The sequence below is a fragment of the Euprymna scolopes genome, chromosome 2, assembly GCF_053919585.1.
Source record: "Euprymna scolopes isolate OS-2025 chromosome 2, ASM5391958v1, whole genome shotgun sequence".
NCBI lineage: Eukaryota > Metazoa > Mollusca > Cephalopoda > Sepiida > Sepiolidae > Euprymna > Euprymna scolopes.
Window position 1 is genome coordinate 146,354,188 of NC_136483.1, and position 16,937 is coordinate 146,371,124.

The 16,937-nt window shown below is 31.6% G+C and overlaps 1 protein-coding gene across 3 annotated transcripts in view; it reads right to left on the reverse strand.

Annotated features, from left to right (window-relative positions):
• The window catches only part of LOC145297210 (uncharacterized), a 75,269-nt gene extending 58,591 nt beyond the window's left edge, over positions 1–16,678 (reverse strand). The window contains exon 1 of one of the 3 annotated variants that reach the window (XM_080143325.1): positions 9,183–16,677. In XM_080143325.1, the coding sequence (XP_079999451.1) occupies positions 9,183–16,341 (7,159 nt within the window). In that variant the 5' untranslated portion in view covers positions 16,342–16,677. Of the gene's footprint in view, positions 1–9,182 lie in introns of all 3 variants that reach the window. The other 2 variants (XM_080143327.1, XM_080143326.1) reach the window with 2 other exon arrangements.
• Positions 16,679–16,937: the final 259 nt, after the last annotated feature.

A 16,937-nucleotide genomic window follows, 5' to 3' on the forward strand; every position in this document is an offset into this window, starting at 1 on the left:
TTCATTCATAACTTGAAGTGGTTTAATTTTAAATCTTATCTATCTGTTGATAGCTTAAACAATAGGGAATGCAGCTGGAGTACTAAATGTTTTGACTTCAATTGTAACTTATAGTACCCAAGTAATTTTAAAAAAAACTTTTGACATCATTACTATGTATTAGATATAATATAATATTCAATAGAGAATTGGTTTTATAATTATAAATCTGCATGAATTGAAATATATTTAAGCGTATTTTACAATTGGGCAAGGTCGGCTACCCCTGCTAAGTGTAATGTTACAGTGGGGGAGGGATTTTGTCTTTCGTGATTATATCTCATTATGTGCTTCTTATTACTTGTGTATCTATGCATATCTATGTATGTGGTCATGATACCTCCAGTGTGCGTGCATATATATATATATATATATATATATATATATATATATATATATATATATATATGATGATAAAGTCACCATACCTTTTTTCTGTTTGTTGGTCTTCTCTGATCAATTCTTCCCATCACTGGTCAATGCTGTAAGATAAAATCTGACGGAAATATAACGCCGATTTTCTGGCATAGATTACTTTATTTGTCTACAAGTGAACTGGTGGAGGTATTGCATTGTTGACTCAAGCTTTCTTTTTGCATTTCCTTTTTCTCCAATGCATTTTCGCATCCAACTCGACATGTCTGGTTTGCCCAAAATCAGAAACCAGACTGCACTCGCATGCGAGCGAATAGATATCTTCCTCTTGTTTTTCATATTTGCTTTCTTTCTTTTTTGTGTTTTCTTTTATATAAACTAAATGGCATTTCAAGTGACACCGTTGACTCTAGCTACAACATTTGACATACGTCAACCATAACTTTTTGAATTCTTTTTGCACTAACTAACCTGCACAGCAAAATCGCAATTTTCAACGTGCCGGCATAACCTGGGATAGATTATATATCACTAGTTGAAAAATATTTTTTCAGGCTCATTTATTATATATATATATCTGATATAGTTACTAATCCCATACACCACTCGAGCAGCTCCTCCATCTACAATCATACAACTAGTAATAATAATAATAATAATAATATTAATGAGAATAATAATATTTCTCCTAACAGTCATCCTAACACTAACAACACTCATTATCCCCTCCAAAATAGTCCTCATACAGACATTGTCCCAGCATTTGTTGAACACTATGAACAAAATTCAAACCATTTAACTAATACAAATCAGCAAATTAATATTAATACCAGACCTCGAGCTTTTAATAAAGTACATGCATATATCGGCGCTACTTCAACATTAATTAAGAAAAGAATATCAAACCACATTTCTTCTTTTAATAACCATAATTCTAATAATAACCAAAGAACTTCTCTAACCACTTTAATTAAAAAACTTAACTCTAACAATACCCCCTTCTCAATCAAATGGACTATCATAAAAAAGTTAAGTCTTATACTCCAGGCTCTAAGTCATGTCGCCTCTGCACAACCGAAGCTATAACTATAATTACTTCCCCTCAAAGTAACAATATAATAAATTCTAAAAATTAACTGATCTCTTTCTGTAAACATAAGTCCAAATTTAATCATGGCAATTTTGAAATTACATAGTTATTACTTTTACCTTTTATATAGATATAAAAAAAATTTTCTTTAACTTTATCGTTTTTTTACATACTTCTTAATACTTTATAATTTAATATTCCTTTATTTTAATTCTTTATCTCTTCTTTGTATGGCCGGTTTTTTATCTGCATTTTCTGCTTTATTCTTTAAACTTTCCTATCTATATAATATATCAATCTACCCACACTTTCATATCTTGTATGTATATTTACTTATATTTTACTATGTGCATTTATTTACCTTTTTTTCTTGCTTTTTCCTGAATTTGCAGATACCGGCCATTCTCTCCCCTTAAATAATTTTTATTTTTTATTTTATATTTCATATTTTATTTTTTATTTATTTATTTATTGTTTATTTATTATTCATTTTCTATTTATTTATTGATTTATTTATTTATTTATTTATTTTCCATTTAGTGTCTTCTAACAACTCTTGCTGACCTTTTTTTAAGTGATGACCTGTACATTTCAGATGACCTATATTATTTTGCCCTATATATTTTTTTCGTGCCTTTAACATTTCCTGTCTGGGTCATTTTGACATTTGTTTCTCTATTTTATATTTAACTCTATCACCATTTTTTTTATCCTCTTTTTCTTCCCTGATCTTTCTTATTTATATTTATATCTTGGCAGTAGAGTGAAAAGCATATCTTATTTTTCTTTTATTAATATTATTGGAATTTTTTCCTTTTTTCCTTGTACACATTTTTGTGAATTTTTCCATGGATTTCTGCCTTTGGATTATTATGGACCATCTTCTCCCAATTATGGGATTTCCTTGGATTTTACTTGTGCAAATGGAAATTAAATTAACTTTCTTGAAGTTATATATTTGGATTTTACCATCACTGGATTATTTATCTTCCACCAGACTATCCATTCATGTGTAATCACCTCTTTCTTCACCATATTCTCTCTGCTTCACTTTTTTTGTTTTCAAGTAAGATCTTTGACTTACTTGTTGTTTCATCAAATACTTTTGCTTGCAAAATCCGATCCCGCATTTTGCTAATTCCTACCCTCTGATGAGAAGGAAAGTATTTCTTCGAAACTCTGTGCATTAAGGACTATCCACTTATTAAGTGGTTCCTTTTCAGATTAAATATGTTTTTAACTCATTTCAAAGTATGTTTATTAACTGTTTGCTCGTATTATAAGCTCTATCTCCTATTTGGTTTTATCGAGCTTTTACATCTTGCTGAGATAACTTTATAAATATTAATTCTTTAATATTTATAATATACTTTAATTTTACCATCTTGGATCATTTTGGTAAATTTAATTGTAATTTTTATTTTATATATATATCTATATATCTATATCTATATATATATATATATATATATATATATATATATATATAAAATGGAAGTGGTGTGGTCTAATAGCTATAGACACATACTTTTAGCTGAGCCTGCCAGACTTAAGCGCTGTTATAGTTACTTCATCACTTTTACTAATATTCTTAGGAAAAGGTACGAATCCATATATTATTCCTCCTGCTATGGATTAAATAGTGTTCGAACATGTTTTCCCACACATATACACACCCACACGTACACACGCACGTACGCACACACACATGCACGCATATACACATACACATCCTCATACACACACTCACATTCATGCGCATACACACACCCGAGCTGTGACGTCACTTCCTTTTAAGTGAAAACCAGACATGCACACCCAGAACACTAACTCCAGTATAAAAGTCAACAAAACATGTTAACTTCCCTTTTTTCGTCCGGACCAGCGTTCGACCTGCTGAGTCGACGAACCGACCGCGGCTCTAATGTCACTCAATCTCCCCTTCGCTTTGGTCCATCAAAACAGACATGTGCGCGACGCTCTACTGAGCTTAACCCTCTCTTTCTACAGGCCAGCTTGCCACTTCGCGTTTCTCTATTGCATTCCCCTTTTCCTTCCACGCGCGTAGCCGTCAATGGCTGAATGAACACATGTACACCGAAGACTTTCATTTCTCAACAGAAAATAAACGACATGTTTATTTTATTCCAGCATTTGAGTTCTTTGTTTCCTTCATTCAATTCGTTTCATTATTTTTTCTTGTAGCAAGTTAGGGTATTTTATATCCTGGTCCGCAACAATAGTAAGGTGGATTAGTTTCCATGTGTGTGAAAAGAGAGGAGGAATCGTATAGGATTGAGCTTCTATTTTTATGTTTTATATTTCGTTTTAGTAAAGTACTTTTTAATTTTATTTTGGTAAACTATTTAATTAAAATTGTTAATTTGTATTTCATTTCACTGAGCTATTTTTCATTCTATATTTGTTGTTTTATTTGCTTATGGGCTTTTGTGTTTGTTGATTTTATTTGTTATATATTTAGTGTTTTACTTTTGTTTTTTTAAATTTTTATTAATTTATTTGTGTATTTTAGTATTTCGAATTGTTTTTTTTAGTTAGCTTAACAAAAATTTATTTTCATGTTAGCATTTAAATCTAAGTTCTAATCTTTGTTTAATAGTTTTGTAGTTATTGCTATTTTCTCTTTTAAGCATAGCCTGCAGAAATTGTTGTTATAAGTTGGTACTATTTTCTGGTTTTCCATGTATTTTTTGCTGTGTTTGGTTTCAATCTTTTAATGTACTTAAACAGTGAATTTTATACCCCCCCCCACACACTAAATTCTAAAGGAGACCAAACATTCAGCCATGTTACACTTCTGAGTATGCCATTGTCATTGCTCACAGAAACCATTGTTTCAGTTGCTATCAACAGAATAGATGCTCAGAAACTAAATCCATAATTGCTGCAAATGGTTTATAGTAAATGCAAAAGATTCTATTTCTTAATATGTTAAATCCAAAGTTGTTGAGAAGAGACTTGGTTTCTGAATGTTTTGGAGAATGACAAACAGGATAATGAACAGATGTAAAACTTTTATTTTAACCATCATTAATGGAACAAAAGTAATTTCCTCAGAATTTGACAAAGCCAACTTTTTGCAAAGAACTTTGTTTCAAATGCCATCCTTTGTGATAAGAGCCACCGACTTTCAGTATTTTTCCCTATGACTGAAAAGAAAATATTCTAATTGATATCCATATATCTGTCCGGAATATTGCCAAATTGATTATGAACATTGATTTCAACAAGGCAACTGATCTTGACAACATTCAAGTCATTATGTAGTGTTACCCCTAGCTACTGGTAGTATATATTGGCAATAGTCATGTTTTTGAAAAGTGCCAAGAACAATGCTAACAATTAATATGCATGTACTTAAATTGACAAATGAAAAAAGATGAATAAAAGCATGAATGTTATGAATGGGTCATCAGTTAGCAAGCACTAACTCAACAATTAGGATTTTAGGAATGAAATGAGAAAACGTGATTTAACAAACAAAATATATTTATATCAACAATTTTGCATAGTAAATGTAAAATATACTTTGAAAAAACAAAGTTTATTGAGAAATTTTAAAGTTCTTAAATAAGAAGTAAACAAAAGCGTCAGAAAGTTTGTTTCTTTTCTTTTTTTTTACATGGGGATCACCACTTATCAAGGCCTGTAAGCCACTCGGGGATAAGGGTTATTTTGTGTACAATAATCAATGGGATAATATCGTAGTAATAGTTGGTATTGGAGATTTGATAAAGCGTCTTACTTAAGGGGACGATTAATCAGGAATTTGTTTATGTTGAACTTGAAGACGTCCAAATTGTAGTCAGGTGGGAAACCGGCAAATGGAAGAGAATTCCACAGGCGTGCACTTCTCAGAAAAAAGCTATGTTCATGGAATCTACGTTTTGATTTAGGCACAGATAAAAAGTGGGGGAAATTACTGACAGTGGTTTCAGCTAGACGGGTGTTTATCATGAAGGATTGGCGAGGGGGGACCAGAGATTGGAGCTCGGACGAGCACTTGCCATGGAAATAACGATAAAACAAAGACAGGCTCGCAACGTCTCTTCTGTGGGAGAGAGGTTGCAGGGAAGAGAAGAGAGCATTCCCCACTAAGCTACGAAGTCTATTTTGTACTTTGTCAAGGCAGGATAGGCTGTTTTTTGAAGCTCCAGCCCAGATGTGGCAGCAGTACTCCATCTTTGGACGTACTTGGCTTTTATAGAGATAGAGAATTGCATCAGTAGTGAGATATCTTCTGGAGCGGTAGAAGGATCCTACCATTTTCCCAGCATCCCGGGCAACAGACTTTATATACGTGTTCCATTTCAGATCAGGAGTAAAGTTCAAACCCAGGAGCTTGTCAAAACATGAAGCCTCCCCAAGACGAGAGCCATCCATTTCAATTAATGCTAGATGAGGAAAAGAGCGTTGATGATGTAAAGTTAGGCACTTGGTTTTAGATGCATTAAAAGTAACCAGCCACGTCTTCCCCCACTGAACGACGCGCTCAAGATCAGAGGAGAGGGAATCAGAGAGAGCTTTGTTATTTATGGCCTTTGATGTGTTGCCGTAGATGGTCGTGTCATCAGCATAGATGTCAACGAATGAATTTAGTATGTGTTTTGGGAGATCATTGATGTAGATCAGGAAGAGAGTTGGGCCCAGGATGGACCCCTAGGGGACTCCAGCATTAATACTGTGGGCCTCAGATTTCTGCCCATCAACCACTACTCTTAGAACCTATCAGAGAGAAATGATTTAATTATTCAGAAAACATTTCCAGTTATACCGTAGCTGGAAATCCTGTGAAGTAGGCCCTTATGCCAAACCTTATCGAAGGCCTTTGATATGTCAAGAGCAATTGCCCTAGAAAGGAAGCCTTTGTCGAGAGATTCACTAATCCTATGGGATATAGCTGTTAGCACATCTGCTGTAGATCTAGCAGAACGGAAACCATATTGCATGTCACTAAGGAGGTTATTTCTGCTGAGGTGGTTGACTACTTCTTTATTTAATATGGATTCCAGTAACTTACTCATGACACACAAGAGACTTATTGGTCTGTAGTGAGAGGGGGATGATTTATCACCTGAGTTCTTAAATACAGGGCATACTGGCGAGGTTTTCCAGGGTGTTGGAAAGCACTTCTCCTTAAGGCAACGTTTAAACAGTTTTGTAAGTATGGGGGCAAGTTCTGGTCAAAGCTTTTTCAACACTATAACTAGAATGCCGTCAGGGCCAGTTGCTTTACTGGAATCAAGGTTCTTGATTAGTTTGGCGACCTCGTGCACAGATATTTGTATGTTGGATAGGGTGTTGTCTGTTGTAGGAGAAAATATGGGGAGTTGATGCCCTTCATCGCAGAGGGTAGAGTTAGCTGCAAAGTTCTTGGCGAATAGTTTGGCCTTGTCTGATGCTGATGAGATGACCTCAGGTCCACTGATGATGTTTGGGATGGAACGCACGCTTCTGTTCAGGATCCTGTTTGCTATTTGCCAAAACTGGTGGGAACCAAGCCGCTGCTCAGCTACTTTGGATTTGACGGACTGAGCATATAGCTCTCTTGCATTTTTTATTACTCTTTTACAATGGTTGCTGGCAGTCCTGAAGGCAGCTTTAGTCTCAGTACATCTATTACGTTGGTAGCTATGGAAAAAGTGATTTCTGTGCGCAATGACAGCAGCACATTCTGGGGAGAACCATGGCTGGCTGTTAGGTTTTTGCTCGAACTTTTTGGATGGTATGAATCGGTCTATGCCTACAGTTAACCATTCGGTAAGGTCTGATACTATAGAGGATACATCCTTTTTGAACATGGAATGCAGAGGTAGATCAGATATGAATGTACGGAAGCTATCCCAGTCAGCCTTAGAGTATCGATATACAGTACGGTGGAGAGGTATATCTGAAGACTTATTACATTTCATTTTTATCTTAACTGATACAACTGTGTGATCGGAGGATCCCAGGGGAGATAGGACGGAACATGAACATAGCTCAGGGGAAGTTGTGACAAAAAGGTCTAGAAGGCTTGCATACTGACCAGTAGTATCGGGCACATGGGTGGGTTCATGAACAATCTGAGTGAGGTCATAAGCAATAGCAAAATCATGACAGAACCTCTCCTCATCATCTGTTTTATTTGAGTGGGTCAGCCATTCCACATTATGGATATTGAAGTCACCGCAAATGTGAATAGTAGCCGAAGGATGAGCAGACAGGATGAGGTCAATTTTCTCAGATATACTCTTAAGGACAGTAACCCCGCTGTTGTGGGGGTGATAGAGAGCAAATATGAATGCGGTGGTGTAAACAAGTGCAACCTGGAAGCACATATAAAGTAAAGTTCCATTGTGCGAATGTGTGTGTGTGTGTGTGTGTGTGTGTGTGTGTGTGTGTGTGTGTGTGTGTGTGTGTGTGTGTGTGTGTGAGAGAGAGAGAGAGTTCACATTTGGATGACTGCATTCACTGGAGATATAGTATGAGGCTTAAATGAATTTCAGCAGGGAGCATTCCTGTCTTTTAGGATGAGCGTTGTTGATGTTGAGAGTCAAGGTGCATCATAAGCGTCATCCGCAAGAACTCTGATTTTAATAGACCAAGCCACTCTTATAGGCTTGGTTAATTTCACACAGGATTGTTACTTTTGCAGTGTGAAATGGATTTTTTGTGTTAGAAAATATTTGGAGTTCATACCTTTTTGTGAAACTTATTTACTTTTGACAATGATAAAGAAACTGTTGTGGTGGACTACTTGTGTTACCAATGAATGAACAAATCTATACACAATAAATACCGGAAGACAAAAGTCATAAGGCAGGAGTCGATATCAGGTGGACCAACTAAGGTTGCTCGTCAGCTAAATGAACAACCCTCACTTTTGAATGTAAATGCATTCTGTTATTCTAGTCCCGTGTTCTGTTTTTCTTTGTGATTCCTTAAACAGGGTCATAGCAGAAAGTGAATCCAAATGAAGCAGAAAAATAAATAGTATATCAATTAGAGTCATATAAATAACTTTGTGATTCTGCTACAATTATCCTTAAAAATTTACTGCTGGAACCTGTTCCTATCTTTACAAAGCTATTTAATCATTTCTCAAAAAAAGATACGCTTAACATCTTACAAAATTTCGTCTGCCTGTCCAGTATTTAAAAATACATGTGATTAGTTTCCTTCATCTCATCACAAACTAATAAATCTCTTGTGCTTCCTGAGCAAGTTGTTTGAATCTGTGATAAATCCACAAGTTGTCAATCATTTCAGCAAAAGCAATCTATTTAGTGCCGAGCAATATGGATTTCGTCCTGTAAGATCAATGATCGACATGTTAACTGTAACATTGCATAGGATCAGTGAATCTTTCAATAGAGGCTTTATTTGTAGGATAATAAATCTTGACATATTTGGATAAAATGTTGTTTCACAAACTTGTCAGCAATGGAATATTTGGTAATTTCTTCTCAACCATTAAATTCTTTCTCTTTGATATGTCTATAAAAGTTGTTGTTGATAGGCATAGGAATAGCTTTTCAAAATCTCACCTGACCTTGTGTCTAATGTCCTGCATAGGTAGTAAATAAATTTATAAGTATTAAATGTTTTTTTTTCTAAAGTACAAAGTTTAATATTTACAAGCAAAAGAAAAAATATAATAATAATTGCAACTTACCTAGTAGACGGTTATTGTAAAGATAACCTGATTCTTCTTGAAATGGGAGATGATCGTCATTCGTTGGTACAATCTGATCACAGAAATATTGCCTTATTTCATGAAAATCTGTTTTACGTTGTGAATCCTTATGGAAGCATTCATCTTCATTTAATTGCAATCGAGGCTTTTTTATAACTTTATATTCATTATAGTGCTCGTTTAACTCATCTATCCTATCTGTTTTATCTATATATTCCTCTTTTGTTCCATATAGTATACAATCTATGCTAGATTCAGATCGAGTAGAGATCATATTATCTTTACATAAAGAGGATTGTTTTCTTTTATGATACATAGAATGAGAATCTTGATCTGGGCAATTATAATCAAGATCTTTGTATTGAGAACAATTAATATTTCCTTCTGCTGAGACAGATGTTTTCATTTGAGCTGAGATTTGAGCTGGAATCTGTTTTTGATTTGATTCTATTTCTATACAAACCGAATCATTTAAGTTATTATCATTAGAAACAAAAGATTGAGATTTCTGTTCAGCATAATGACAAGAATGGTTTTCCTCATTTAGATTGTTTAAGCTAATAGTGATTAAGTTCTCATTCAATAAATCAGATTTCAATGGATCGGAAATATTAGCAATGTATTTATTTTCATCTGGCAACGTTAGCACATTCAAAAACTCTTTAGGAAATTGTTCAGTAGGCGTGTAAGTGAGCATCTTACAATTTGTGTCTACTTCTCTTTTATTTATACACAATTCTCTTGTATTTGAATCCAAATTTTGTGTATTTGAATCCAGTTCAGAGGTATTTGGATCCAATTCTCTTGTATTTGAAATCAGGTCTGGTGTGCCTGCATCCAATTCCCTTGAATCTGAATCCAATTCCCTTGAATCTGAATCCAATTCCCTTAGATCCGAATCCAATTTCCTTGGATCCGAATCCAATTCCCTTAAATCCAAATCCAATTTCCTTGCATCCGAATCCAATTCACTTGTACTTGAATCTAATTCTCTTGTATTTGAATCCAGTTTTTGTGTATTTAAATCCAATTTTTGTATATTCATATCCAATTCCCTTAGTTGTGAATCTAATTCACATGTATCTGTATCCAATTTTCTTGTATTTGAATCTAGATTTTGTGTACTTGAATCCAAGTCTATTGTATTTGAATCCGATTCCTTGGTATTCAAATCCAATTCTCTTGTATTTAAATCTAGTTTTTGTGTACTTGAATCCAATTTTTGTATATTCGTATCAAATTCCCTTAGATGTGAATCCAATTTACTTTTATTTGTATCTGATTTCTTAGTATTTGAACATAATCCCCTTATATCTGTATCCAATTCTGTTTTATTTGAATCTGGTTTTTGTGCATTTGAATCCAATTCTTTTTTATATAAATCCAATTCCCTTGTATTTGTATTCAAGTCTCTGGGATTTCTATTTAGGTTTCTTGGATTTGTATCCAATTCTATTTTATCTGAATCCATTTCTTTTGGATTAGACTCTACTTCTCTTGGATTTATATTCAATTTTCTTATACTCTTATTGCATTCACTTATATTTGCATCTATTTTTCTTATATTTCTATCCAATTCTATTGCATTAGAATTCAGTTTTTTTGCATTTGCATCAACTTTTATTGTATTTATATCAAATGCCTTTGATTTTTTATCAATATTTCTATCATTTGTCTCGAATTCTCGTTCATTTGAGTTCAGTTCTCTTGCATTTATATCCATTCCGTCAGGTTGAAAATTCAATTCTCTTAGATTTGAATTAATTTCTCTTTTATTGATATCAAATTCTTTTGGATTTGAATCTAATTCTTTTGTATTTGCATACAATTTGTTTGGATTTGTAGAAAATTGGTTTGGATCTATATCCAATCCATTTATATTTGAGTCAAATTCTCCTGGTTTTGTATTTAATTCTCTTAGATTTGAATCGTGTTCTTCTGGATTTGAATGATATTCTATTTGATTTCTAGACAATTGTATTGCATTCAAATAGACTTTTCTTGCATTTGTATCAATAATTCTTGTATCTGTATTGAAAGGAGTTGTATTTGTATCTAATACTTTTAGATTATAATCGAATTTTCTTGTGTCCATATTTAAATCTCCTGTGTCTGCATTTAAATCTTGTGCATCTTCATACAATTCTTGTGTGTCTGCGTTCAATTCTTGTGTATCTGTGTTCAATTCTCTTTGATTTGTATCCAATTCTTTTGTGCTTGTATCAAATTTAGTCATACTTGCATTCAATTCAATTAACTTCAATTTTACTACTTTTCTTGTAAAAACATCGGATGTATCCATGGAATTTGCATCAGATGGACGAGCAACAAATGTATTTTTACTTGGTAATGTTGGAACGTATAAAGATTCTTCATGCAATTCTTCAATAAAACCGTAAGTAGCAATTCCGCTATTATTGACAACGTTTCTTGTATTTGTATCTAATTCTCCGCTATTTGTATACAATATTCGTGCATTTGAATCGATTTCTCCTTCATTATCATGTAATCCTCTAGTATTTCTATACAAGTCTCTTGTATGTGAATTCAATTCAGTTTTATTTTCATCGGAAAAGTGTGTAACATATTTACTATCATCTGGTAATGTTGGAACATTCAAGTGTTCTAAATGTAATTGTTTAGTAGAATGGTAACAAAGCATTCCATTATTTGCATCACCATTTCTAGTATTTGTAAACAATTCTGTTGTATTTGGAAAATTAGCAACACAATTATTTTCATTAGAAAATGTTGGAGTGTTCAAAGTTTCTTCTTGAAATTGTTCTGTAGAAATATCACCAATCATCCCATTATTTGCGTCCTCATTTCTTGTTTTTGTAGACAATCCTGTTATATTTGGATGTAAGAGATTAGCAACACAATTATTTTCATTAGGAAATGTTGGACTAGTCAAATTTCCTTCTCTGAATTGTTCAGTAGAAATATCAACTATCATCCTGCTATTTATATACTCGGTTATTGTATTTGTAAACATTTTTGTTGTATTTGGATAATTAGCAACACCATTTTCAAAATTATTTTTATTAGAAAATGTTGGACTGTTCAAATTTTCTTCTTGAAATTGTTCAATAGAAATATCACCAATCATCTCATTATTTGTATTATCGTTTCTTGTATTTGTAAACAATTCTGTTGTATTTGGATGTAAGAGATTAGCAACACAATTATTTTCATTAGAAAATGTTGGACTGTTCAAAGTTTCTTCTTGAAATTGTTCAGTAGAAATATCACTAATCATCTCATCGTTTGTTTTGTTATTTCTGGTATTTGTACACAATTTTGTTTTATTTGGATGTAAGAGATTAGCAACACAATTATTTTCATTAGAAAATGTTGGACCGTTACAATTTTCTTCTTGAAATTGTTCAATAGAAATATCACCAATCATCTTATTATTTGTATTGTCATTTCTAGTAATTGTAAACAATTTTGTTTTATTTGGATAATTAGCAACACAATTATTTTCATTCGAAAATGTTGGACTGTTCAAATTTTCTTCTTGAAATTGTTCAGTAGAAATATCACCAATTATCTCATTATTTGTATTATCGTTTCTTGTATTTGTAAACAATTCTATTGTATTTGGATTTAAGGGATTAGCAACACAATTATTTTCATTAGAAAATGTTGGACTGTTCAAAGTTTCTCCTTGAAATTGTTCAATAGAAATATCACTAATGATCTCATCGTTTGTTTTGTTATTTCTTGTATTTGTACACAATTTTGTTTTATTTGGATGTAAAAGATTAGCAACACAATTATTTTCATTAGAAAATGTTGGACTGTTCAAAGTTTTTCCTTGAAATTGTTCAATAGACATATCACTAATCATCTCATCATTTGTATTATCGTTTCTTGTATTTGTAAACAATTTTGTTTTATTTGGATGTAAGAGATTAGCCACACGATTATTTTCATTAGAAAATGTTGGACCGTTACAATTTTCTTCTTGAAATTGTTCAATAGAAATATCACCAATCATCTTATTATTTGTATTGTCATTTCTAGTAATTGTAAACAATTTTGTTTTATTTGGATAATTAGCAACACAATTATTTTCATTCGAAAATGTTGGACTGTTAAAATTTTCTTCTTGAAATTGTTCAGTAGAAATATCACTAATCATCTCATTATTTGTATTATCGTTTCTTGTATTTGTAAACAATTCTGTTTTATTTGGATGTAAGAGATTAGCAACACAATTATTTTCATTAGAAAATGTCGGACTGTTCAAAGTTTCTCCTTGAAATTGTTCAATAGAAATATCACTAATGATCTCATCGTTTGTTTTGTTATTTCTTGTATTTGTACACAATTTTGTTTTATTTGGATGTAAGAGATTAGCAACACAATTATTTTTATTAGAAAATGTTGGACTGTTCAAAGTCTTTCCTTGAAATTGTTCAATAGAAATATCACTAATCATCTCATCGTTTGTATTATCGTTTCTTGTATTTGTACACAATTTTGTTTTATTTGGATGTAAGAGATTAGCAACACAATTATTTTCATTAGAAAATGTTGGACTGTTCAAAGTTTTTCCTTGAAATTGTTCAATAGAAATATCACTAATCATCTCATCGTTTGTATTATCGTTTCTTGTATTTGTACACAATTTTGTTTTATTTGGATGTAAGAGATTAGCAACACAATTATTTTCATTAGAAAATGTTGGACTGTTCAAAGTTTTTCCTTGAAATTGTTCAATAGAAATATCACTAATCATCTCATCGTTTGTATTATCGTTTCTTGTATTTGTAAACAATTTTGTTTTATTTGGATGTAAGAGATTAGCCACACAATTATTTTCATTAGAAAATGTTGGACCGTTACAATTTTCTTCTTGAAATTGTTCAATAGAAATATCACCAATCATCTTATTATTTGTATTGTCATTTCTAGTAATTGTAAACAATTTTGTTTTATTTGGATAATTAGCAACACAATTATTTTCATTCGAAAATGTTGGACTGTTCAAATTTTCTTCTTGAAATTGTTTAGTAGAAATATCACCAATCATCTCATTATTTGTATTATCGTTTCTTGTATTTGTAAACAATTCTGTTGTATTTGGATATAAGAGATTAGCAACACAATTATTTTCATTCGAAAATGTTGGACTGTTCAAAGTTTTTCCTTGAAATTGTTCAATAGACATATCACTAATCATCTCATCATTTGTATTATCGTTTCTTGTATTTGTAAACAATTTTGTTTTATTTGGATGTAAGAGATTAGCAACACAATTATTTTCATTAGGAAATTTTGAAAGACTTTGAAATTTTGGAACATTCGAAGATTCTTCATATAATTGTTCAGTGGACTTGTTAGTAAACATCCAACTATTTTTATCAACAAATTTTGTATTTCTACACAATACTCTTGTAGTTCTTTCTAATTCTACTGGATTTCCATCCAATTTCCTTTTATTAGCCTTCACCTTTCTAATGTCTCTTGTATGTCCATCCAATTCTCTTTTATTTGCATTTAATCTTCTTTCATCTGTATCTAATTTTTGTCTTTCTGCATCAACTTCTATTATATTTGCATTCAATACATTTGCAGTTTTTATTGCTTGTAAATTTGAGTTGTAACAATTCTGGTGAGCATAGATTAGACTTTTGTCTGCAAATTGAGCTTTATTATCCAAAGCAATTGATTTTTCAATCTCACATTCACTGCTACCATTATGCCGATGTGGGGCACAGGTCATTATGTGCTTATTATAGATTGTAGGATAATAATCATATGATATCCACTCCATATTGTACAGGAACATAGTCATCAATTTTTCCAGATTGATAGCAATCTTTTCAACATTGAACTTCATCAATAGAGGAAGTAATGTTTTTTTTGTTGGTTGATATTCGTTATGTGTATTTGATAAGCCAAATGTTTTTGTGTTTATATTTAATGCATTTAAGGTAGTCGATGAACCATCATCAAAATCTATTGTTTTATATGGAGATGTTATACTGTGAAAAGAGCTTGTAAAAAATTGAAAGTCATTGTTTTGGTAAAAATTCATGTTGTCTAAATAAGACATGACGTTGTATGTGTCTGTCATTTCAGTCTTTTCTACTTGTCTACCTTCTTGGGAAACTTCAGGAGATATATTCACAATATCCACAATTATATTGTTCTTAGCGTTATAACAACTTTGGATCTTATTAGAATTAGACATGATATCATTATACGAGGCCACGTCTATGCTTTCATTGGTTTTATTTAAAATATTCTGATTCTGAATTTCGACACAAGAATCTGAAAGTTGTGGATGCTGGTACATATCTTTACAAACGCTAAAGAATTTTTGTTTGTTTTCATCAGTCAACAATTTTTCAGTCTCTACTGAATCAAAACCTTTTACATTAATCAGCTTTTTCATTGGACACAACTGATTTTGCAGGAGATTGAACGAATTTTGTTCCCTTGTTTCATTACTAAATTCAAAGTTTTTAACATCTGAAAAGCTATAAGTAGCATTTTGATGCAAATTTTGCAGCTTAAAACAAACCTGGGGTTTTATTACTGCGCTCTGTTCCTTTTCATCAATTTCATAATGATTTTTTTCACCAAGGGGCAAAATTTTACAAATGCATTTTTTCTGCTTCCTTTTCCATTTTTTATTTAATTTGCATGGATGCAAATCAAAAGGCTGAAATAATATTAAAGATTGGGAAAATCCAATAATATACTCATACAATTCCGGGAATGAAATTCCTGGCAGATTATTTGGAGCTAAATTAACTGTAGAATTGGAAGAATCAATTTTGGTACAGTTCCACGAGCTGAACTCTTTTCGGGACAGATTAATATTATATCGTTTACAAATATTCAATTTCTTATTCCTGTTCCTGGTTAATATACCAATTTTCTTGGAAAAATCATTAAAAGAATCAGAATGAGGAACTTGTAGATCTATAGCACATAATATTTCTTCCCTAAAATTATCTATAAAGAGAAGGTAACTTATTTTGTTCTTATTATGCAGATGTCGATTCTTGTTTTTCTGAATTATTACTGATTGATCTGGGCCGTTTATAAAACAAAATAATGTCTCTTCTCTTTGCATAAGTTCATGACAATCTTGAGATGAAATTGTTCTTACTTGCATTCTTATTGAGTAATCAAGAAATTCTTTTAATTAAATAAATTCAAATTGTTTTTGGATTAAACAGATTTAACTTTTTGTAAAATAGATCTCTTTAAGAAGTTTTTTTTTAATATACCCAAATTTTTTCTCAATCTTTAAGCTAGCATTAGAATGATTTTTATGCAGTGGTAGTTGTACTTATCATAAAGTAATGATATTAATCAAAATCAATTTTTAAAAATTGTTATTAGTTCTTATATAACATTACTAGATTAAAAGGTTTCACATGGAATATCTGTAAATAATATATACAATGTAGATAAAGGGATTATTTAAAAAAAAGAAATTACAGAAGAATGTTCAATTTTGTGTTGAATTATAGAATGAATCGCTTTAAGCTTTTTTTTTTTTTTTTTAATATAATCTATCTTTTTATAAATCTTTAAGCAAGCATTTAAATGATTTATATACAGTTGCAGTTTTACTGATCATAGAGTGAACATATTAATAAAAAAAATAATTAAAAATTGATTATTGATTTTTATACAACTTTACTAGATTAAAAAGTTTCACATAGAATATCTGCATTGGATATATATCCAATGCAGATAAAGGAA